Below are 24,075 nucleotides of genomic sequence, written 5' to 3'. Positions count from 1 at the left end.
GTAAGGTGTGCCCTAGAAATTGGAATGTTTCTGTGTCGTCTGGGTGGCTCAGTCCATGGGGTGTCTGACTTGGGCTCAGGTGGTGATCCCAGAGTCCTAGGATCGAGCCCCCCCTCCCCCTCCCCTGCTGTGGGGAGTCTGTTTATGCCTCTCCCACTCCCTCTGCCTCTCTCCCTGCTTGTGCTCTCTGTCTCTCAAATAAATAAAATCTTAAAAAACAACCAAAGAAATTGGGATGTTTCTCTAATACTGTTTTGTGGACCTCTCTCAGCACCATGGGTATCCACCTCATCTTCTTGGTTTCTTTTTTAAATTTTATTTTTAGATTTTTTCCCCACCTCATCTTTTAGCATGGCTCTCTCTTACCTGTATAGGGTTAGAGTTCCTTTGCCAATGCAAACACAGCAGGTACCAGGGTAAGGCCTGGCAGCCCTCAGCATCTCCTGTGGGCTTCTCTGGCCCCAGCCTACTCCTGGGGGAGAGGCAGGTTGATCTTCCTTTCTCTCTCTGCTGCCCTCCACACCCACACCCACTGCAGAGGCCCTGCCCGAGCTGCCCCCTGGAGAGCCAGAGTTCTGCTGCACTGAGCGAGTGATGGATCTTGGCTTATCTGAGGACCACTTCTCCCGCCCTGTGGTAAGGTTTGGGCCTGGGGTTAGAGGGGGACTGGGCGAGCCCCTAAGGCAGGAGCGGCTGGGTATATCCTTGTCACCCCGTCCTCGGGGAGCAGGACTGGTCCACCTGCAGGGGCTCCTGGGCCTTGAATCTGAGACCTAATGACACCTGCCTCCCATCTCCAAAACCTGGTGGGGAGCCAGAGAGACCAGCTGACCTGGGGTTTGGGGCCCAAAGTTGCTCTTCTGGTTTGGGGCCGTCCCTATCCCCACATTCCAGGTCAGTGGGAGGCAGACATGAGGGTTGGCTCCCTCTGGGTCCTGGGGAAGCTGTGGCCACGCAGCAGGGTGAGGGAAGGACCACAGGCCACTCTCCTCAGTTCAATTTCTTGTTTTATGGAAGCTTTTCCTTTTTTTAATTAAAGGGCTCTAATAATCTCTTTTAAAAAGTTTGAAAATCTTTTAATTTTATGCAAAGTATCTTCAACTTTTATTTGAGAGAAACACAGAAATATCCTAAGTAATTGAAATTAAAAAAAAAAAAAAAAAGGTTCACCCAGAAGCCCCCGGTTCTCCTTTACTTATTTTGTATTTGTGTTTTGTACCTTCACTGAAGAAATTTTTGCTCCCCCGCTACGGGCCACACACCGAGTTTCCAGAGTAGGGGTATCTCCTGCTCTTTGCCTGGTCTCCTGGAGGCAGAGGTGGGGGTCCCGAGGGCAGCTCTGTCCTGTGCCCTGTGAGAGGTCGGCCTCAGCTACTCTGCTCCGACTTGAGCCCGGCTTCCTTCCCTGTAATAGCAGGGTCCTGAGCCCAGGGCCTTTGTTGGGCCCTGGCCCCGAGTCCTTGTGAGGTGCCGCTGCTCGGGGTGCGTGGGTACCTGGGGCATCTCCGGGCTAGGTGATTAAGCTGGAGGCCACTTCCTGTCCTTCATGACAGGCAAATTGTCCTTCCCTTGGCTTTCATCCAAGAGGAAGTTCTGTAGACATAAGCAAAATAGCACAGCCAGAAGAAGGATAGGGTTTCTAAAAGAAAGAAGAAGTTGTGTTTTGGAAAACATCCTGAATTAGGTTTTCAGAGGCCCATGAGTGGCCAGGTCCCGCTGGTGGGCAGGTGGCACAGGCTGGTTCCTACCTGTGCTGCTAACTTTGTGGGGCCTTGGGCAAGTCCTCGGCCCCTCCCTCCGGGCTTCTGTTTCTTCGTGGAGGCCGGTGACGGGGGCGGGGGGGGGTCTGCCCTGGGCTGGACCTCCATGTGGAGAGCAGGCAGGGTGGGCCTCTGACACTGTCACCTGCCTCCCCCCGCCACCCCCCCCCGCCCCGGGCAGGGTCTGTTCCTGGCCTCCGACATTCAGCAGCTGCGGCAGGCCATCGAGGAGTGCAAGCAGGCGATCCTGGAGCTGCCCGAGCAGTCAGAGAAGCAGAAGGACGCTGTTGTGAGGCTGATTCACCTCCGGCTGAAGCTCCAGGAGCTGAAGGTGGGCACTGCCCTGCCCCGCCCCCCATGGAGGCCAGAGGGGGGCCTTCACCCCACAGGCAGGCTCTTCTCTGTTAGTCTAATCTGGCTTGGCCAGTGCAGGGCACAGGCCCACCCAACCGGCTCAAGTGCATGGGGTCAGTCCCTCCCTGAGCCTCAGGGCCTAGAGTTGGGGGGTGGGGCGGGGACTTCCCGAGTGTTTCGCGAAGGCGACAGCAGTACAGGTAATGCATCCTGGAGGCCCAAACGCACAGGTTTACCTTGACCGTGGGTGCTCTTTAACTTGCTGGCACCGTCCCTGGGAATTAGAAAGCACAATATTCATTAAGGCACAGGAAGGCTTTGGTAACAACACACCCCAAAATACAGTGGCTTAAAGGAATGACGTAATTTTACTCATGTGGAGACCCTGTAGGTGACCTAGGGCCCACAGGGCAGCTCTTACTCTTTGCCAGTCCCGTGGAGATTCTAAGATGGCCCCTTGTCACCTCTAGGTCTGTACTTAGCAGGAAAAAAGGGTGGGAGGGGAGGGAAGGCGTTATCACTCCTGCTTACACACCCTTGACCCTCACATCGTCCCAGGATGGCATCTGGGTGCAGGGAAAGTCAGACTGTTGTCCGGATGGTCCAGGCCTGACTGCTTACTGGGGAGTTCTATTGCTAAAGGGAAAAGGGGGTGTGACATTGGGGGAAACTCACCATGTCTGCTGTAAATGGTACCTGGAAGAAATAAGTAAAAGGATTCATGGCAAGGAAAAGGAGGTGCAGCAGGCTCACCTGTGACCCCTCCCGGGCCTCTCTCCAGGACCCCAATGAGGATGAGCCCAACATACGAGTCCTCCTGGAGCACCGTTTCTACAAGGAGAAGGGCAAGAGTGTCAAGCAGACCTGTGACAAGTGCAATACCATCATCTGGGGGCTCATTCAGACCTGGTACACCTGCACAGGTGGGTGCCCCGGCACAGGTGTGTCAACACCCAGACCCGGCAGCTCTGGGTGTGTGCGTGTGACTTCTGTGCAGTGTACTCAGTGTTTACTGAGCCTGATGGAGTGACTACCTGGGATGAAACAAGGGACAACAGACCCAAACTCCTTTCTTTACCAGGCTTTCCTCCACATTTGGCTCTCGAGTATGGTGCCCACAAGCCACAGGTGCCTCTTCCAATTTTAGTTTAAACCAGTTAAAATAAATAACTACTTCGTTCCTTAGTTATGCAATCTCAGTAGCCATGTGAGGCTGGTGGCCACTGTGTTGGACATTTCTGCTTTTGCAGAGAATTCCTGTGGATGGTGCTGTTCTGAGTGAGCTTGTGGTGTGTTAGACAGTATGGTCCACTGACGAAAAACAAGGAAAGGAAACAGTGTGGGTCAGGCAGTGTGATGGGTGTGACTTTAGGGTGGAATGAAAAAGCATCATGTGACGTTTAAGCAAAATTTGGAAGTCTGGGAGTAAGCCAGGAGTATATCTGGGGAAGAATGTTCCTGTGGGGGAGGTGTGTGCCGAGGCCCCGTGGCTGGTGTGTGGCCATTGTCTTCAGCGTGGAGCAGAGAGAAGCGTGGCTGGGGCACTGGGTCTGAGAGGAGGCTGGTCAAGGCGGGCTCAGAGGGGACCAAGGGCTTTTCTCTAAACTCACAGGGGGCCACAGGTCGGTGCTAGACATGCCCGGGTTTTATTTATTTATTTTTAAAAAGATTTTATTTATTTATTTTTAAAGATTTTATTTATTTATTTGACAGAGAGAGTGAGAGAGAGATTACAAGTAGGCAGAGAGGCAGAGAGACAGGCAGAGAGAGAGGAGGGAAGCAGGCTCCCCCCCTGAGCAGGGAGCCCGATGAGGGCCTTGATCCCAGGACCCAGAGATCATGACCTGAGGCGAAGGCAGCCACTTAACCAACTGAGCCACCCAGGCGCCATGCCCGGGTTTTAAAAGGACCACTCTGGGCACTGAGCTGAGCATGGCCTGAAGGAAGGAGTGTGGAGAGCTGGGGGAGGATGCTGGCTCTCTAATCAGGGTGGAGTGTTTTGGGTGAGAAGCGTGTGGGTGCGGCACTCGCTGGAGAGCTGGAAAGAGGCATAAAAGGGAAGTTGAGAAGACGTTACAAATTTTAGTCTCAGCAGGTGGGAAGATGGAGTCAGCACATTTGAGGTGAGAAAACCGTGTGTGGGAGGCGGGTTTGTGAAGGAAGAGTGAGAATTTCCCTCAGACGGAGTGATTTTGCTGCCCTTGAGGCATCCGGGTGGGAACAGTAGTCTGGAGATGGGGAGGAAGGTCTCCTCACACCCGCTGGGCGAAGCTTAGGATGGGGACTGACAAGGTCTCTGACATTTTGGGACCTACAGGGGGGCCTTGCAAAGCTCTTAGAGTGAGATGGGAATTGGGGTAGAGCTGAAGGCCGGTCTGGGCTGCTGGATACCCCCACTTCTGAAAGGCACCCTGTTGCCCCCCCCACCCCAGGATGTTATTACCGATGTCACAGCAAGTGTTTGAACCTCATCTCCAAGCCCTGCGTGCGCTCCAAAGTCAGCCACCAAGCCGAGTATGAGCTGAACATCTGCCCGGAGACAGGGCTGGACAGCCAAGATTACCGCTGCGCGGAGTGTCGGGCACCCATCTCCTTGCGTGAGTGCCCCCGGAGGGAGCAGGGTGCGGGGGCAGGGGCTACCGTAGGCAGGGGTAAGAAAGTTGGGTAAATCAGACAGTGAGGGGCAGCTGGGCTCCTGGGGCTGGTGTCCTGCTCTCTTTCCATGGGAAGGGGCAAGGGGCTGCTACTGGCATCTTTTCACTCCCACTCAAGCAGACTGAGGTTCCAGCCCAGGTCACCTGGGAGGACCCCTAGTGTTGGCCTACACTCAACCTTCTGTGTGGCCCCATTGTCACAGAAAGCCTACGTAGATGGGAAAAATCACACAGTATCATTAGTGTGCCACATGTCAGAGATGTATTCATGTTAATTTCTGGGGTCCTCTCAGCAGTCCTGCAGTGGGGGTCCTATTATTGTTCCATTTTATTGACGACAAAACTGAGGGCAGCAGTGTGCCCTGATCTGCTTCAGGTCTCGTGGCTGAGAAGACACTGTGTCAGGTCTGGAGGGCGGAGCCTCCCAGGTCATCTGCCTCTTGCCCCATATGCTTTCCACATATTGTGTGATTCCTAAGCTGTCAGGGACCCCGAGGGCAGCCCTGACTTTGTAATGACCCGTCACTCTGACAGGGGGCGTGCCCAGCGAGGCCCGGCAGTGTGACTATACAGGCCAGTACTACTGCACCCATTGCCACTGGAATGACCTGGCGGTCATCCCTGCACGAGTTGTGCACAACTGGGACTTCGAGCCACGCAAGGCAAGGCAGGGGAGCGGGATGTGTGTGTCGGGGGAGGGTGGCAAGGGTGGTGTAGAGGCTGGGGGTGGGGGGATTGGGGCTGGGAGGAGAGGAGTTGGAGCCCCAAGAAGGGAGAGCCAGTGCTTAGGCCTGGCTTAGGTTGGGGAGACATAGTACTGGGGGGTGGCGTGTGCAATGCTGGGGGTGCCTCCCCTCGCCCCCCAGGTGTCCCGCTGCAGTATGCGGTACCTGGCTCTCATGGTGTCTCGGCCGGTGCTCAGGCTCCGGGAGATCAACCCTCTGCTGTTCAACTATGTGGAGGAGCTGGTGGAGATCCGGGTAAGGCTGGAGGGGGCGGGGGTGAGGGTGCTCCACGCTATCCCCATGTGTCCTGGGAGCAGAGGGGGGATGCCCCCTGCTAAGGTTTGGGGGGGCCCCTCAGCTGTCCTTAGGGTTCAAGACCCTAGAGCGGTGTCCAGTCACATATGATACAAGGCCCAGAGGCAGTTTGGAAATTTTCTTTTTACTTTTTACAAAAGTAAAAAGCAGGGTGCCTGGGGAGCTTCATCAGCGAAGCGTCTGCCTTCAGCTTAGGTTGTGATCAGGTCCTGGGATCGAGCCCTGCATCAGGCTCTCTGCTCAGCAGGAAGCCTGCTTCCCCCTCTGCTGCTCCCCCTGCTTGTGTGCTCCTTCTCTCTCTTTCTGACAAATAAATAAATAAATAAATAAATAAATAAATAAAATCTTAAAAAAAAGTAAAAAGCAGGTAAAGTTAACTTAGTAGTATGTTTTATATTACTTTGTATATCCAAAAGATGATTTCAACAGAATCAGCACATAACATTATTCTTTTTCTCTTTCATACGATGTGTTTGAGGGTGAACGCTGCTCGGGCAGCCCTGGCCTGGAAGCCGTGGTTCAAACTCGAGCTTGGCTGGAGCTCTCAGATCTGGGACCATCCTGGGGGCTGTGAAGGCACCATCTGTCCCCTCCCGACCTGGAGTGCCTGCCCCCTCGTCCCCCAGTGTGCCACGGTGCGGACCTGCCAGGGTTGCCACGGCAGACCTCCCCTCTCACCCACAGAAGCTGCGCCAGGACATCCTGCTCATGAAGCCCTACTTCATTACCTGCAGGGAGGCGATGGAGGCCCGTCTGCTCCTGCAGGTCAGGCCCCTGGCCCCAGAGTGGGAGCTGGAAGTGCAGGGGGCGCAGGCGAAGGGGACACAGAGATCCAGGTCTCTTTCTGAGCTTGCGTGTGTCTCCCATGCTCTGTCCCAAGGAACCCCAGGTCTTCAGAGAGCAAACAGGCATTATAGCCACAAAAGTGTTCCTGGATTCTGTCATGGAGGGGAGCGGGTGTCACCCTCTAGCCCTTGCCTGGGTCTCCATAGAGTGCACCAGGCACAGTACTGTTCAGGCAGGACTGACCACAAACACACTCTTCAAGGCTCCCCTACTATTGGTTCAATAAGCATTCATGGGTATTCACTGTTCTAGATCCTAGGGAGCAGGAAACAAAACAGGCAGGAATCCGTGTCCTCACTTCAGGTGGGGAAGAAAAATAAAGAGTCAGGGGGTGGTGAGGTCTGTGAGCAAGATAAAGCCGGGAAAGGGAGATGGTGAACAGGGTCAGGCCCAGGAGGAGCTTTGGCGTGCTGGGCAGAGGTGCGGGGTACCCAGTGTGCTGAAAGCGGGGTGCCTCGGGGAGGCACCATGAGGCCCAGAGCCCGACACTACCTGTTGCTTCCCGTGAGCTCCCGGGGGCCTGGAGGATGGGCAGGTTGGTTGGGGGAGGGGGTTTGGCCGCAGAAGGGGCCCTCACCCAGTGTTTGGGGTGGCACCCACAGCTCCAGGACCGGCAGCATTTCGTGGAGAACGATGAGATGTACTCCGTGCAGGACCTGCTGGACGCGCACACGGGTCGCCTGAGCTGCTCCCTCACGGAGACACACACGCTCTTTGCCAAGCATATCAAGCTGGACTGTGAGGTGGGCAGACCGGGGACCTGCAGGCTGGGGGCATCTTTCCCTCTACTCCCAGTCTCTGGGGCAGGGAGGGCGGGCAAGCCGCTGGGCCCCGTGTGTCCTCAGCCTCAGGTGCCCTCCACAGCCGGCACTGACCTGCCCTCCACGTGCACTGTTGCCCCCAGCGGTGTCAGGCCAAGGGCTTCGTGTGTGAGCTCTGCAGAGAGGGTGACGTCCTCTTCCCCTTCGACAGCCACACGTCCGTGTGCACCGACTGCTCTGCTGTCTTCCACAGGTTCGTGTGGCCCGACCCACCCCTAGGCTAGGTGTGCGGGTTCCCAGTGGGCAGCGGAGGGACGGAGGGGCGGGGGGAGGGGTGAAATTTGGGGGTCAGTCTTTGCTGCATGATTTTCAGAGCCCCTTGCCTTGATCCTAGATGTGGGGTTAGACCCTAATGTGTGGGATTAACTTAGAAGTTCCAAAGGGGGAACAAGCCCCTCTGGGGCCAGGGAGGGGTCCTGAGGCCCAGACCCCGGTGTGCGGGTGCTGTCTGACTGCTTCCCTGCTCCAGCAGACGCACACTGTAGCGGAGGCCAGGGGGCCCTCGACTTTCTGGTTCTGGGCAGCCCCAGTGTCTCGGTGGTTTTTTTAAACATCCGTAGGCCCAGAGAAATACCTAACGTTTTTATTAACTACTTAGGTTCAGACAACGTTAAGTATTTGTGACAAAAAGACTTAGGGGATGTTTGGAAAAATAATGACATAGGTTGGAAGAGTGATCAGTACAGTTACTAACGTAGAGTGGGCCTGCTGGACCCCGCACGGTGCCTCACACTGGGCTCAGATGGGCGCCTCCCATTGCTGTCCACGTGGATTTCCATCGGGCACCTGCTGTCCGCCCCAGTGAGCACCGCTGGTGCAGCCTGGGGCTGCTGTCCCAGAAGGGACTGGAGTGAAAAATGGGTATTCCAGGAGCAGCAGTCCCCAGGAGCTGGTGCGCACCCCGTGCCCCAGGTGAGGCTCTGTGCAGTGGTGGAAAGACCAGGCAGGGAAGTTGAGGCACGGAGTGCTCCCAGCAGATGTGGGATGGTAGCCAGCTGGCAGGTGTGAACCCTGCAGCAGGGGCCCACCCTGAGGCCCTGGACCCAGGCCTGGGGGCACTGGGTGCAGACCTGGCTTCTGCCCTCTGGGAGAAACTGCCTCCATGTGCCCATCCACAGAAGAGGGAGAGAAGGGCCTGACTTAGGAAGTCCGGGAAGGCTTCGAGGCAGTTTCACGTGCAGAGCCCAGACCCTTGCTGGGGCTGACCCCACCCTCCCTGTCCCCAGGGACTGCTACTATGACAACTCCACCACGTGCCCCAAATGTGCTCGGCTCACCTTGCGCAAGCAGTCGCTCTTCCAGGAGCCTGGTCCAGAAGTGGATGCGTAGAGCAGCAGGCGCCCCTCCCAGGCCTTTCTGGCATTCAACCTGCCAGTGATTGCCAAAGTCAAGGTGTTTCTTGTGTTCTGGAGACCCCTAGGGCCCAGCCCCAGACCTCTCTCCAGTGCTGGGCCAAAGGGTTTTGAGGACCATCATCCCTGTCCCAGGCACTTGCTGGGACTGGGGGCAGCCTCGTAGGGCTCTTTCCTGGGTGTGCTGCTGGGAAGGCGTGGGGTCCATGAACAGGGAAGTGGGGAGAGGCTTCTTACCGCCCCCTGTGGCAAAGAGCCTTGAGGAGGCCCTTGGGGTCAAGGCCGCTGGGCTTTGGCCACCCTGAGAACCCCTAAATGGCTTTGGGGGAGTAGCCGACAAGCCCCGGGAATGCTGGTTGCAGACACCCAGGTGTGGCCTGAGTTTCCTCTGCAATGGATGGTTTGGATCTAGCTGGAGGCCCCCATCCCCTTCACCCCTTGTGTGGGGACTTGTAGGTGGCCCTAACTGGGGTTGTTCACGACTGTCTCCCGAGAGCCCTGCTCCTGCCTCTCAAGGTTCTCTCTCTCTGGGTTCTCTTCCGACAGGGCCCATCCAGGGGGTTCCCACTTCCGTACAACATGGAGGGATGGGGGCCGTGAGGTTCTTCCCCCTGGGTGGACCAGCCCCCGCTCCTCCCTTTGTCCTTATTGTGGTGCTCCAGGCTGGGAGGCTGGGGGTGTGGTGGAAGAGGCTGTCCTCCTTCCCAGCTGGGAGCAGGGACTGTGCCCCTGGGGGAAGGTCTAGGTTAGGCAACAGGGTTGGCTGCAGTCAGATCTTTGCCGGAGGGGCTCCCTGTGCCATCTGAGGGCTCCGGACAGCTCACAGACCACCACTAGCCACTGGTCTTTTGTTTGGGGGCCTGAGGTCGGGCACTGGGAGTATTTGCTCAAGGGAGCTTTGGGCAGGGATCCCAGAGCATGTGCAGGAAGACTGAGGGTTGGATGCAGAAGGTCTTGTACCCCTGCTGGCAAATGGAACCCCAGGACAGAGGGTGAGAATGCCCAGATCTGCACCGCGGGAGCCAGTCGGCTCAGTATTTGCGGGGCTGTTTTGTGCTTCAGAGACCCTGCCGTAGGGGGGGAGGTCTGTGGGAAGAGAATGTTCCATGGTGTGACTCTCATCTTTTGTGCCCTCTTGCCTGGATTGCGCTTGGCTGCTGATGTGCACAGGTGACGGGCGCGGGTGGTGCTGGTGGAGTGTAGTCCCTTGGATGTCTGTCACCTTGGACTGGTGGCACAAAGGTCAGCTTAGCTTGCTGGCTGACAAGAATGGTGGATAAAGACAGTGTCCCCTCCTTGCTTCTCTGCACCATCAGAAAGCCTCCCATGGTGGCCTTGGGCAGTCCTCTAGTGGTGTGTTCTGATCTGCCTCGGGGTGACAGTGAGAAGCAAACACTGGAGAGGTTGGACCAGTGACAGGTCCCCGTCCTGCTTCCCCTTCCTCTCCAGGGCTGAAGGGGGTTTTAAGGGCCAAATGCCCTTTTCCTACACCCCCAAGTCTGCACATTTCTCACCACTGTGTTCCATTTCTGTCACAAGGACATTGGCCGTTCCTGTATCTCCTGTGTAGCAAACATCACATTATTCCAGTTACAATCACTGTGTCCATAGGAAGCATTAATAATACACTGGTGTCTGCTGGACAAATAGTTGGCTCCCTTTTCTTTTGACCAAGCCCATTTCCTCCTTCCCAATGTTTCCACTTACCCTGTTGGAATGGCAAAGTCTTTAAACAAAGTTGTGTGCGGGTCTTGGAGTCCACAGCACGGTACAAAGACCCCCAAGACCCAGTCTGCATGGCCCGCCCTCCACAGAGAGCAGCAGGGGTGTCCCGCCATGATAATGCCGCGGCTGCTGTCTCATTAAATCCGTGTTCTCTACACTCTGGTGCGTGTGGTGAATTGGGGACAAGGCACAGTTTGTTGACATGCAGCCCAAGTGCAGGCTTTGGAAAAGCCCAGTCTTCCCCATCCAGTGGGGTCAAATGTGATCTGTTCTGGGCAGAAGTTCTTGATGGGAATCAGAGGGCCAAGTTTGTGGCTCCCTGTCAGCTCCATTTCTGTGAATGGTGAGAACACATACCTTGTGGGGTGTTTAGGGTTTTGGAAGCATTGAGCACAGGGCCTGGCATCCAGATAATGCTCGGTCTTCTAGAGTCCTCATTGTGGACTCTTGTTAACCCAAGGCCGTCACTGAGAAACTGGATGGCCGTGCAAGTCACAGGACCAGCCCCCGGCAGCCTCTTGCACAAGCTAGACGCCAAAAAGGCCCTCACTGCAATTTAAGACCATTCCCTTGGTCTTCAGGAGGACCATAACTGCCTCCCTCCCAGATTGCCTTCGAGCTCCTGTGTACATTGTTTGCAGAGAAATGATCTACAGTTGTGACCAGGATCTCAAAGGGACCATGACCCAGAGAACATAGGGAGTCTTCTGCTTTAGGACTCTTTGCACACCATCCACACCCAGCTACAATTCAGATAGGCTGACAGACTGCAACTCTATGCCTACAGAAAGCGGAGAGCCACATGAACAGTGTGCGCCGGCCGTCTGTGGGCCTGGTGCCGGCATGTGTAAGCACACGCCCCCATGACAAAGGTGTAGAGCTACACCTGGGGTACTCCAGGAAAGATAAAGTATACTGTCTCTCTCTCAGGTGATGCCATAGTGTTTTTCCCATTTGTATTTTGACAAACTTAGGTTTACAGAAACATTGCAAAAACATTCCCATTTACTCACCTCCTGGATTCCCTAAATACTAACATTTCCCATTTGCTATATTCTTTTTTTCAACCATTTGACCATCAGTTGCAGAGATCATGCCCCTTGGCCTGTAAATACTTGTGTCTGCTCCTCCCAAACAAGGGAATCACACAGCCACAGCTCAGTTCTCCCCAGAAACTAACACTGACATGATATCGTAGACTACAACAAAATTTATTCAGATTTTGCCATTCAGCTGGTAGGTATATTTCACTGTCTTTATTTTGGAAGGGTGTGTGACACGGATACTTTAAAAAGACACAAGCTAAATTTTTTTTTTCTAAGAATTTATTTGATGGGAGCGGCACGAATGGGGGAGCAGCAGGCAGAGGGAGAAGCAGGCTCCCCACTGAGCAGGGAGCCCGATGTGGGGCTCAATCCCAGGACCCCAGGGTCATGACCTGAGCCGAAGGCAGACACTTCACTGACTGAGGCTCCCAGGTGCACCACAAACTAATTATTTTGAAGGATATTCTTCAATGTGGATTTTTCTGATAAGATCCGGGCTTTGCACTTTGGGTGGGAATTCCCTGAAAATGATGCTGTGTCCTCAGTGCACTGTCTGTCCCACTCCTGGAGATGCTGGCTTTCATCGACTCGTCTCCTGTGTCCTGATCTGTTCCTGTCACCCTGTGGGCACCGCACCTTCCAGCATTGTAAGCTGTTCTTAGCTGCTTTGCACTTAACTGGTCCTAGTCCTGAAACCAGACATTTCTCCAAGAACCCAAAGGCTGGTTGGTGGAGAATGGCGGCTGTGGGGTGTGATGTGTTCCAGGGCTCAGTGCTTCTAGGTCCTTTCAGCAGACAGTTAGAAAACTGTACTCTGTACGTCAATATCTTGTTCTTCAGAAACATATTAAAAACCATGAGTTCACACGGATACTTCTGATTGCAAAGCAACACCACGCGATTCTTTCCCTTTTTTCATATTTGTGATTCCCTTCTGGACAGAAACCTGGCTTCGTTACCCATAAGTATTTATTTGCTCAACCCTAGAACACAAAGTACGGTCAGCATTGCCAACCTATGCCTCTGTGAAAACACAGCTTACTAACTAGAGTTTAATAGTTGTTTAACAAGTTCTGGCTTGGCTTTAGCCTGAGGGCATATAGTCAAAACACAGGGTATTCAAAATGGACTTTGGGGTTTCCCCTTCTTCACTGTGGGTATGGAGTTCATGTGAAATATGGCTCCGTTCATATACTCCATTTGGATTTAGTTCCCTGCTTTACTTGTGTGATACATTAACATGATTCCCACAGTCCGAACTTCACCAAAGGCCAGGGCGCCCAGCTGACCCAGTTGGTATAGCCTGTGACTCTTGATCTTGGGGTTGTGAATTCGGGTCCCACAGTGGATGTAGAGATTACTTAAAAAGAAAACCTTTGTTTTTAAATATTTTATCCATTTATTTATTTAAGAGAGAGAGAGGGAACACGTCGGGGAAAGGGGCAAAGGGAGAGACAGAAGCAGGTTCCCGGCTGAGCAGGGAGCCCGACATGGTGCCCAATCCCAGGACGCAGAGACCATGACCCAAGCTGAAGGCAGATGCTGAACCAACTGAGCCACCCAGTTGCCCCTTAAAAAGAAAATATTAAAGGAACGTTATGAAAGGCCTGTCACATTCCAACACCCCCCATTCCTTTGCCCCTTTCCACTCCTTCCCCCACCAGGTAACCAATCTCTTTAGTCTCTGGTTTCTCCTTCCTGTGTTTCTTTTTGCAAAAATGAGTAAGATACATATATTATTTCCTTTCCCCCCTTCTTTCTTTCACAAAAACGGCAGGTACTACTCTTGCCGGTTGCTTTTGTCAATTATTAGCATACCCTGGAAACCACTCCTGGCAGTTCTTCCTCTGTTACTGGTGCTACCATCTCTTAAACCTGTAGTCCCTAGTGTGTAACAGCCATGAGATGTTTCAGCACTCTGCTACAGATGAATATTCAGGCTGTCTCCTCACTTCTGCAGTTACAAACAAGCATGCAATGAGTAACCTGTGCACACGTATTTTCTCTGGTTGGCAGTGTATCTGTGGGGGTCTAGGAATGTCTAGCATCCCTCCATAAAGGCCATACCAGTCTGCACTCCCATCAGCAACGTTTCAGATGCCTGTTAGCCCAGAGCCTCACCAACACAACATGTAGTCATACTTTCTTTTTCCCACTATTAGTAAGATGTCCATGTAGCTTTAATTTGCGTTTCTCTCATTATGAATGATCTTTCATATGCTTCAAGATCTAATTTATAGACTTATGAGTTATATTCTTGGTCCACTTTCCTGTTGGATTTTTGGTATTTTCTTCTTAATCCTAAGAGTTCTTCACCTGTCAGGGATATTAGCCTATTATCTGTGAGATGTTGCCACTATTTTCTTCCAGTTTGTTAACTGCTTTTGACTTTGTTTGTAGTGATGTTTCCTCCGTGAAAAAGTTCTTTTGTTACATTTTTATATGGTCAAATTGATGAAATTTTCTTATTTTATCTGCATTTTAAGGCAGATAATTTCCCAGCGACCAGGTCAAAGAGGCAGTCATCTATGTGTTTTTGTAGTATTTGTATGGTTTCAATTTTTACTTTTGGATCCCTGGCCTGTTTGTTCATTCCTTTTTTTTTTTTTTTTTAAAGATTTATTTATTTGACAGACAGAGATCACAAGTAGGCAGAGAGGCAGGCAGAGAGGGGAAGCAGGCTCCCTGCTGAGCAGAGAGTCCCATGCAGGGCTTGATCCCAGGACCCTGAGATCATGACTTGAGCCAAAGGCAGAGGCCCAACCCACTGAGTCACCCAGGTGACCCGTTTGTTGATTCTTATGTATCCCGTGAGGCATGGATCTAATTTTATGTTTTTCTAAATGATTAACCAGTTGTCTAGCACCATTAAAAAAAAAAAAAGTTCTGGGCTTTCTATCTTATTTCACAGGTCTGACTACCACCCTGATTTAATCACAGAAGTTTTATAGTTTGCTTTCATGTGCAGAAGGGCTACTCTCCTCTTTGCATTATTCTTTTTTTTTTTAAGATTTTATTTATTTATTTGACAGAGAGAAATCACAAGTAGGCAGAGAGGCAGGCAGAAAGAGAGAGAAGCAGACTCCCTGTGGAGCAGAGAGCCGGATGCGGGGCTCGATCCCAGGACCCTGGGATCATGACCTGAGCCGAAGGCAGAGGCTTTAACCCACTGAGCCACCCAGGCGCCCCGCATTATTCTCTTTTTAAAGAAACATTTCCCTGGGTATTCTTGCATGCAATTATTCTAAAGTACGTATTTGAATGAAATTTTAATGACAAAATTTGATACTGTCAAGTGTCAAAATGAAAACATCAGGAACAGAGTTTCCGGGGATGTAAGGCATCTTAGAAGTCGAGAGGCGTGGCTGGGCCTCATCCCCTGGGGTCACCTTGTTACTACCGGCTTTCTTCTGACGAGCACATGGTTGCACCACGGAGAAAGGACCTAGGAGAGCTGCTCTGAGCGCTGCTGCTTCTCCCTGTACAGTTCCCTGTAGCAGTTAATTGCCTCGCTGACTGCTCTTGAGACTTGCAGTTTCCACTTGTCACCAGGGCTGTTACTGGCAAGGACTCGCAAGCCTGCTTCGAAATGTGAGAAGGCTGTGGATAGCTCTCCTGCGGTTAGCTGGCGCAGGGCGGGCGCGGCATCTTCACTCTCCTCCTCTCCCGAGGGCTCCTGCTCCAGCTGCATCAGCTCCTCGTTTGAGAGATCGTCCTCGTGGGACCTCAGCAACTGGTCCACATCGGCTTCTACAACCTCTTCAAAAGCCATGTTCCTGGCCAGGGTCACAATGTTCTGTTGAAGCTGTGCAACGTTATCTGTTTGGGAAACACTCTGGAACTGAACACACTCCGGCCAAATCTTCTTCCACACACTGTTCATTGTTGCCTGTCTGAGCTCCTCCCAAGCCACTGCAATGTTGTCTACAGCATCCATGATGCTGTAGTTTCTCCAGAACTCCCTGATCATGGCTGTGTCCTCTCCATCTGTTGCTTCTAGGATGTGCTCAAAAGTTCTTCTCATGTAATGAGCTTTGAAGATAGAGGTTATGCCTTGACCCATGGGCTGGACTAAGTCGGCGGTTCTGTCGTGAAGATATTCGACTCTTACGTTATCAGACAGATCACCCAGATTTACCGGGTGGCACGGTGCATTATCTAGGATGAGCAGCGCTTTGTTGGTGAGATGATTTTGGGCACAGTATTTTTCTATGGCAGGGCAAAAGAAGTATGTGAACCATTCCTGAAAGATGGTCCTGGTTGCCCATGCCTTTTTGTTTGAGCGCCAGATCACAGGTAGATTGGGCTTAGAGTACCCTTTCAGAGCCTTGGGATTTTCCAAGTGGTACACCAGTAAGGGCTTCAGCTTAAAGTCCCCAGCTGCATTGCCACCAAGCAGCAGCATCAAGCGGTCTTTGGAAGATTTAAAGCCTGACTCGGCTTTCTCTTCCACAGAAATAAACATTCCTTCAGGCATTCTCTTCCAGTAAAGCCCTGTCTCATCGACATTGAAAACTTGCTGAGGGCTGTACTCACCTCCTTCGATGATGCTTCTCAGCACTTCTGGATACACGTCCTTGTGTCCCGGCGCTGTGCTGCTCACCGTGAAGTGGGGCAAACTGTGGCGCTCCTTGAATCTCACAAACCACCCTTTGCTTGCACTGAATTTCTCTGCGGGAGACCTTCCGCCTCTTTCACGCTGCAGGTCATCAAACAAACTCTTGGCCTTCTCCTGAATGATGGTGACACTCAGGGGCACGTTTCGCTGGCTCTGGTCTTCAAGCCACACGTGCAGCAGGCGCTCCATGGTCTCCATGATGGCACTTCGGTGGCGAGTCAACCGGGAGGCTCTCAAGGCAGTAGCTACCTGTGAATTTGCTTTGATTTTTTCTTTATTATCTCGGATTGTAGCCACGGTAGAAACAGCGAGGCCTAAGGCCTTTGCGATCTGGCTGAGCTTTTCACCCACTTCAAATCGTCTTAAGACTTCCAATTTTAGGTCCAGGGTAACTGCCTTCCGTTCCCTTTTGGCATGTGGGATGACCGCTGCATTCAGGGACCGTTTCCCAGGCATCTTTGCCTCCAAAATGCAGTAAAATCACAGCAGTCTCACGTGCCAGTGTGCTCGTGGCTACTCTATGCTCCGCGGCTAAACCTGGGAGAAGAAATGTGCTGCCAGGAGGCGCAGGCAGGAGCCGTGACAAGGTCAGCAAAGGCCAGCCGGGCCCGCTGTCGCAGAAACCGGCTGGCTCCCGCTCGGCGGGCAGGCAGGCGGCGTGGGCCTGCGGTGTCGGGGCGTCCACTTGGCGGGCAGCCGGTCTGCAGGAACATGAGAGCCGGGCGGGCCCCGTGACCCGAAAACAAGTCGGTGAAAGGGGCTAGTGCGGCCCAGCACAGCCCGAGTCGGAGCCCTCGTCTGAGGCGCGCATGGACGCGCAGCAGCGGCCGGGGACGCGGCTCCCGAAGGGGCAGCAGCGGCCGGGGACGGGGGCCGGAGCGGGACTGTTCTCTGCGCGGCCGTGAGCCGCGTCCTCTGGAGGACCCGGTAAGTCTGTGTCCTGGGAGGCGCCCGGCCGAAAATCAGTCGGCAGCCCCAGCGTCCGGCCCCCGAGCGGGTCGCCGAGCTTTCTGCGCGCCACCGCCTGGGTGGGACAAGACAGCGCGCGCGTTCCGGTCCCTGAAAAGTCACGTGGTAGCGTCCGCACGCGCGGAGAGGTCCCGCGCGGGCGCCGGGCCCTTACTGCGCACGCGCGAGGCCTCCGGCGCGCGGGGACCGGCTCCGGGATGCGGCGCTGTTGTGCGCCAGGGCGCGCCCGGGCGGAGCGAGGTCCGAGGCGGGGGCTGTCTCACAGGCGGGGGGCGGCGGTGGCCCGAGACGCGGCAGGACGGCGAGGCACGGGCGTGATGGCCCTCGGAACAGCCTAGCAGGTGAGCAGGGAGGTTCTACCCGCCGGTGTCCGGCGGCGGCGGGTAGGCGCTAAACGCCGCGGTGACGCCATCCGGCTGTGCCGGCCGTCCTGGGGTAGGGGCCGTGGTGACGCCATCCGGCTGAGCCGGCCGCCCGGCTGTGGGGTAGGGTGGGTGAGGGCCGCGGTGACGCCATCCGGCTGCGCCGGCCGTGCCGGGGTTAGAGGCCGGGGGAACGGAGGAGCGGGCTTAGCGGCGGCCTCCGCGGGCGGCCCCCTTGTGAGTGTTAAAGTCCGTTTTACGCTGGAGAGGAAGTGTAAGACTGGAACTGGCCAGGGGCTTTCCTTCCCTTGCAGTTCAGGTCTGCCCTGCTCCGGCGCCTCCGCCTCCCGGGACTCCTGAGCGTGGGCCTTTCCCGGGCTTAGAGACGAGGAATAGAATGCCGTGTTTTAAGGTGGTTCTAGTTCTTTCTTTCTTTCTAAGATTTATTTATCATAGGGCCGCCTTGGGGGGCTCCGTTGGTGAAGCGTCTGCCTTCGGGTCGGGTCATGATCCCGAGATCCTCGGATCGAGCCCCGCGCCCGGCTCCCGGTTTGGCGGGGAGCCTGCTTCTCCGTCTCTCGCTGCTCCTGCTCTATCTCAAATGAATAAATTAAAAAAAAAAAAAAAGATTTAGAGAGAGCAAGGGCAGGGGGAGGCAGGGGACAGAATCTTCAAGGAGATGCCCCGCTGAGCGAGGAGGTTGAGGCAGGGCTCCCTCTCAGGACCCGTGAGATCATGACCTGAGCCGAAACCGAGAGTGGGTGGCTCTGCTGCTGAGCCACAGGCGCCCGCGTTCTGTTTCTGTATTGATTGATGCAGCCCGGGGGCAGCGATCCCGTTGACTTATTTTTTTTCCTAATGCACAAACACGGAGTTTCTGAATTTTGATCCAAGAAAAATATCGTGGTTGTCAGACAGTAGTGAAAGAGGAAGAAGGATTTCATGGATTCATTTTCTGTCCTGGCTTCAGTAGTAAACGTTTCCCTTTCATCCCTGTTCATTCTGGAGGTGGTGGGAGTCAGTTTTGTTTCTAGAAATATCAGTGACAACAGAGCCTTTTACCTTTGGCATCTCAGCATTGCAGAGGGCTGTTCTGGTTCAACCGTGGAAGTCAGTAGCTGATGGACCGCACACGTGTGTCACGAGTCACTGAACTTCTGTGGACCTCATGGAAGTTTTAGTTATGAAGAAGCTTGGATGATCTTGGCGTTTTTTCCACAGACTGAGTCATTCATCTGTTGAGCATCAACAAGCTGGCGACATCAGGGTCTACAGGACCGGCAAGCGCCCTGCCGCATGGGCTGCTCTGCCTTATTTGTAGACTGAAGAGGGTGTGCCAAAGCTGGAGACGCAGTCGCGATCTGCTGTATAGTTAGAAGAGGAGCCCTAGCATTAACACTTCTCAAGGGAAGCTTATGTTCCGGAGGCTTCCATGCAGGTATTTTCTTTTTGGTGATCTTGCTGTCCTATCCCTGCTGTACAAGAGGAGAACCAGACAAAAGCGGGTCCCATGGCGTGTTAGGTGGTTAAATGAGGTGCAAAGGGAAAGGAAGTAGAAGAAGGGAAGTAGAAAATGAAGAGAAGGTAATGGAGAGGGGTGAATGCCATGTTATTTGAGGTGGACCATGACCTGAGCTGACGTCAGACACAACTGACTGATACCCCTAGGGGCTTCCCCATCTGAATTTTATTTATTTATTTTTAAAATTTTTATTATTTTTCCATCTGAATTTTAAAAGACCCAGATGTTACCATATGGTTTCACTCGTGTGGAACATGAGGAATGGTGTGGAGGACCACAGGGTGGTTCCCACAGGGGAAGGGAGGGAAAACCAGATGGGAGGAAATCAGAGAGGGAGACAAACCGTGAGGGACTCTGGAGTCTGGGAAACAAACTGAGCATTAGAGAAGGGGGGGAGTGGGGGGATGGGGTGACCGGGGGATGGGTATTAAGGAGGTCACCTGTTGTGATGAGCACTGGGTGTTTCACGCAGCTAAAGAATCGTTGAACACTTCGTGAGAAACTAATGATGTGCTGTATGCTGGCCAACGGAACGTAATAAATACATAAAGAAAAGCCTCTGATAAGAGATAGCCGCAGAAATGCTGGCTCTTCGCGGAGGTTCTGCTTTTCCTGGGTGGTCTGCTGAGCCGCTGCTTCTGGTGTGCTCCTGCGGACCACGCAGATGCCTTTCCCACCAGGACCGGCTTTGACTTCACCCACACAGAGGTCCGGTGGTGGAGTGTGAGGATGGCATGTTTGGTTGATGTCTTTCATAATGTCTGAAGAAGGAAATTACAGTTTGATGAAGGACCCGCTGTTGTCGCACCGTAGAATTGTGTTCTCTTGTCCCACGGGGGTGTTCCCTGGGGATGACAAGGATTTCCGCAGTCTGGTGTTTTGGGGGCCGGTGTTGCCATGGGACTTTTCAGTGGCTGGATTCTGGGAAGAAAATCACCTGGAAGCACGTCGTGCGGTGGTCCCTGGCAAGAGGTCTGGCGAGGGGAGTTTACAGTCTGTTTACCCCTGTGGTGTGTGCACGTGCATGTGCTCTGCAAGTTCTAGCCCTGAGAAGCCCCAGCCTTGGGGTATGGACAAGACACCCTTGGACTTCTTCCAGGAACTACCTTACTGAACACTGTCATGCCCACTTTCCTCCCGGGTGCATGTCCTTTTCACACCACGGCCTGACTTCCTCGTTCCTTGGCTGTGACGTGTAGTCCTGCCCTGTCGCCCCCAAGCAGGACAGACCCGACTGTCGACTCCAGGCTCTGTGCGGGCTGGCAGTGCCTTCCGCTTCTCTGGGGTGCTGAGCATGGGCGAAGTGAGTGTAAACCTCAGGAGGAGCAGAGGGCTTAGTCCACCTTTGCCCGCTACCTTAAACACCACACTGTTAAGATCAGGAATCCTATGTGATGGTGTTTGTAGGAAACCATGGTTTCCCACCAGGCATTATGGTTGAGGTCTTTGTTGTCTGTCCACGTGTCTGTCCTCAGAGAGGCCCTTGCTCCCTACAGGGGAGGGGAATGGTAGCTGCCACTCCTGTCTCCCAAGGGCCTGCCTCTGCAGGAGAGGAGGGGTGGGTCCTCCCCTGTCTGTGTTCTGGATGGATTCCAGAGTTCTGCTGAGGTCTGGTATGGCTGACAGTGACATGCTTGTTCTGAGGCACAGGTCGGAGGACTGAAGGGTGGAGTGTTTCCTCCCCGGCTTGCCTCATGCAGTCCTGTGCTCAGTCCCTCTGGTGCACAGTGGTGGCAGACTCTCCCCAGGCTCCGTCCACATGCCCTCTCCCGTGTACTTGGAGGAACTGTCGTGTGGGCTGGGAAAGTCCAGCCGAGAGTGGGGGTTGCTGCACTGTCTCCCGGCCCTCTGCCCCTTCCGGAGTTGTGATCTCACAGCGTGTCCCAGAAGTGAGGAAATTTCCACACAGCCACCCCTGAGCCCCTGATGCGTTTCCATGCCCATGATCTGGAACAGATAGCCTTTTGTGAAGGGCTTATTTGGGAATGAGAAACTACAGTATCCTGAAACTTAAGCAGCAATCTTTGATTTAAAATAGCTTTGCTGTTTTATCTAATTAAAATATATTTCATGCCTATGACAAAAAATATTTGGGAAATAAATAAAAGTATAAAGAAGGAGCATCCTGCACTAAGTGAGGGTGAGCTTTTATTGCGACCCTCCTTGCCTGTTTTGTCCCCTGCGTCCCTGGCTTCCCCATGTTGAGCTGTACACACAGATGATAGTGTGCTGTGTTGGAGAAATTAAGACAGGTCACCTGGGGAGTGATCCAGACAGAAAGAGACTGGAGCCTGAGGGGGGCTGTGAGGATGCCCCCAGTTCTTGTCTCATGACTGTGAGGGTTGTTGGGGTCTTACCGCCTGGGGAGTTTGTGTCAGAAGAGAAGGTGAGCTGTTGGGTTTCTTTGAGGACCTTCTTTAGCGAGTATTAGGCTGTACAATGGGACCATCAAGCTTTGTGGGGCAGTCATGAGATGCTGGAGCTGGGAACACGTCCTCATCACACAACCCTGAGTCTTTACTTACTTTCCAGAAAGAGCTATGTTGTAATGGTTTGAGATGCTTTTGAGAGCAAGTGAATAGCAAAATGAAACGGGGCTTGCCCCTGAACTGTGTCTTTGAAGAGCTTCCCAGAAGGGCATGTCTGCTTGTGGATGGCTGGGGGTAGCTTGTGGGCCTTTGGGACTGAATTTTCCTTCTCCCTGGCACTGTTTTCTTGCGGTGGCTGCCATCGGGTGGACGGAAGTTTCCTGAATCCGCTCTGGCTGTTACATGGCACCGTACTTAGTGTAAGACTGTTTGCATGCCTTTTGGATTTTTAAAAAATACATATTTATTTGAGAGAGAGAGATGGAGAGAGGGAGGCAGGGGGAGTGAGCACGAGCCAGGGCAAGGGGCAGACTCCTTGCCAAGTAGGAAGCCCAGTGCAGGGCTTGATCCCAGGACTGTGAGATCATGACCTGAGCCGTCCACAGAGGCCTCACCGACTGAGCCGCCCAGGCGCCCGACAGTATGCAGTCTTAACGCCTGGACATACCAGGCTTCCATTCCTGCTCCTGAATTGGTTTCTGTGTATCAAAATGGAAATAGGTTCATATTGCTGGCTGAAAGCGTTCCTGTTATTAGGAGAGCGACAGCCGATACCCATCTGTCTGCCGAATGCAGGCCATGACAGAGCTGTGGGCTGTGCCTGTGGGCTGTGACCGAGCATGGAGGCCCGTGGTTAGCTGCTCAGTGCCCTGTGTGTCACCTCTGCTGTTCTCTGTCTTACATGGACAAACGGTTTGTGCCTGTCATTCCTGCCCCTGGGACGGCATCTGAGGTGAGGGGCAGGTTCAGGGGTAAACGTTCCCGCAGTAGGGTGTTTTTTGTTTTTGCTTTTTAATTTTTTAACTTTAATGTTTATGTTTTTCTCAGTTCAGGTTTAATAGAAACAACGGAAGATCAAAAGTGTTGCCCTACTACTGTACATCACAGTTGGCCTGCCCTGTAACACAGTTCAGGCCATTTTCTCCAGAGGAAGAAAGGCTGGTCTCCCCAGTCCCTGCAGGAAAGGCCTGTCCCGTCCCATACCACATCTGCACAAAGTCGAAAGTCTTGTGTTTTAAGTATGACAATAGTACAAAAGAGATTTTGGTTTCATGGCCACCCACTGCAGCCCAGCCCTAAAATGGCCCAACGCTCACTTCTGCTTAGAGAAATATTCTCTGCTCTTCTGGACATCAGGCTTGAAGGTATCACTGCCAGGCTTCCAACCAGCTGGGCACACTTCCCCATGCCGTCGGTAAACTGGAAGGCCTGAGCCAGTCGCAGAGTCTCATCCACAAGCCGCCGATGGGTAGGTCATTTACAGTGATCTGCCTAAGAATGCCTTTATCATCAATGATAAAGAGGCCCCTGAACGAGATGCCTTCATCAGCCTTTAAGACTCCATAGTCCTGAGCAATGGTACGCTTGGGGTCTGATACCCAGGGAATGTTAATGGGCCCCAGTCCTCCTTGTTTCTTGGGTGTGTTGATCCATGCCAGGTGACAGAAATGAGAATCCACAGAAGCACCAATCACTTGATAGTAGAGTTTCTGTCTTTCTTTCTTTTTTTTTTAAAAAAGATTTTATTTATTTATTTATTTGTTTAAAAATTTTATTTATTTATTTGACAGAGATCACAAGCAGGCAGAGAGGCAGGCAGAGAGTGAGGAAGAAGCAGACTCCCTGCTGAGCAGAGAGCCTGATGTGGGGCTCAATCCCAGGACCGTGGGACCATGACCTGAGCTGAAGGCAGAGGCTTTAACCCACTGAGCCACCCAGGTGCCCCTGCAGTAGAGTTTCTTAAATTCTTCTGCCCTGTCAGTGAAAGCAATGATCTCCGTGGGACACACAAAGGTGAAGTCAAGAGGGTAAAAGAAGAACACAACGTGTTTTCCTTTGTAATCAGATAGGCTGAGGTCTTTGAACTGGCCATCTGGCATAACAGCCGTGGCTTTGAAGTTGGGGGCGGGATGTCCAGTTTTGGCATTTCCCGAAGACATCTTGCCATTGGCCGCTCTACGAACAAAAACGCTGAAGACAAGCCAGGAAGAAGACACCTGTTTTTGCTTTTTTAATGTAAAGTATATAATGTAAAGTTTTCTGTTTTTTTTTTTTCCAGAAGAATGCATCTCCTGGTTTCACTACTGAATAGCAGCCTGTGTGATGGTAGTGTTTTAGTGCTTTGGCAGGTATCTGTAGCCGTGTTCCAGGATGGGCACTGTCCCAGTGTAGGACTCGTCACTGTGATTCGGTTTGTCAAGTGACACGTGAGAACCACGAGCCAAGATTGAGGTGGCGAGAACACCATCAGGACAAGAAGGAAGGGACGGAGGCAAAGTCGAGTGGTTGTTGGAGCTTGTCATTCACACCAAACCAGAGCCTCTGGTTTGGGGGCCGCGACAGAGGCTAGACTCTGGCTCTGTTGAAGGAGGAGGAGCTGGGAGGAGGCCACGGCTGTGGACGGCCACCTGAATCTGC

General features: G+C 53.2%; 2 protein-coding genes and 1 pseudogene across 9 annotated transcripts in view; 1 reads left to right on the top strand and 2 right to left on the bottom strand.

Moving 5' to 3' along the window:
* The window catches only part of DEF8 (differentially expressed in FDCP 8 homolog), a 28,093-nt gene that overhangs the window by 2,366 nt on the left and 1,652 nt on the right, over positions 1-24,075 (top strand). For 2 of the 8 annotated variants that reach the window (XR_004382221.1, XR_004382218.1), the window contains exons 1-10: positions 201-636; positions 1,942-2,091; positions 2,896-3,037; positions 4,547-4,711; positions 5,303-5,430; positions 5,635-5,748; positions 6,493-6,573; positions 7,257-7,397; positions 7,559-7,668; positions 18,769-18,985. Coding sequence is in view for 1 of the 8 variants with exons in the window: in XM_032853723.1 (XP_032709614.1) it covers positions 539-636; positions 1,942-2,091; positions 2,896-3,037; positions 4,547-4,711; positions 5,303-5,430; positions 5,635-5,748; positions 6,493-6,573; positions 7,257-7,397; positions 7,559-7,668; positions 8,702-8,804 (1,232 nt within the window). In the remaining 7 variants the exon portion in view is untranslated. Of the gene's footprint in view, positions 1-200; positions 637-1,941; positions 2,092-2,895; positions 3,038-4,546; positions 4,712-5,302; positions 5,431-5,634; positions 5,749-6,492; positions 6,574-7,256; positions 7,398-7,558; positions 7,669-8,701; positions 10,475-18,768; positions 18,986-19,541; positions 19,714-19,749; positions 19,843-22,233; positions 22,557-23,716; positions 23,782-24,075 lie in introns of those variants that run through there. The other 6 variants (XR_004382219.1, XR_004382217.1, XR_004382215.1 and 3 more) reach the window with 6 other exon arrangements.
* On the bottom strand, positions 14,794-17,049 carry CENPBD1 (CENPB DNA-binding domain containing 1). Its single transcript, XM_032853719.1, has one exon. The coding sequence runs from the start codon at positions 16,670-16,672 to the stop codon at positions 15,044-15,046; it is 1,629 nt and encodes a 542-aa protein (XP_032709610.1). The 5' UTR covers positions 16,673-17,049; the 3' UTR covers positions 14,794-15,043.
* LOC116865518 lies at positions 22,725-23,619 on the bottom strand (annotated as a pseudogene).

This window comes from Lontra canadensis, unplaced genomic scaffold (assembly GCF_010015895.1).
Source record: "Lontra canadensis isolate GAN:19392208 unplaced genomic scaffold, GSC_riverotter_1.0 scaffold8, whole genome shotgun sequence".
Taxonomy (NCBI): domain Eukaryota; kingdom Metazoa; phylum Chordata; class Mammalia; order Carnivora; family Mustelidae; genus Lontra; species Lontra canadensis.
This window is presented reverse-complemented; position numbering and strand designations above follow the sequence as displayed.

Coding starts and splice junctions, on each gene's coding strand:
- CENPBD1 (XM_032853719.1), bottom strand. CDS start 16,672: ATGCCTGGGAAACGGTCCCTGAATGCAGCGGTCATCCCACATGCCAAA.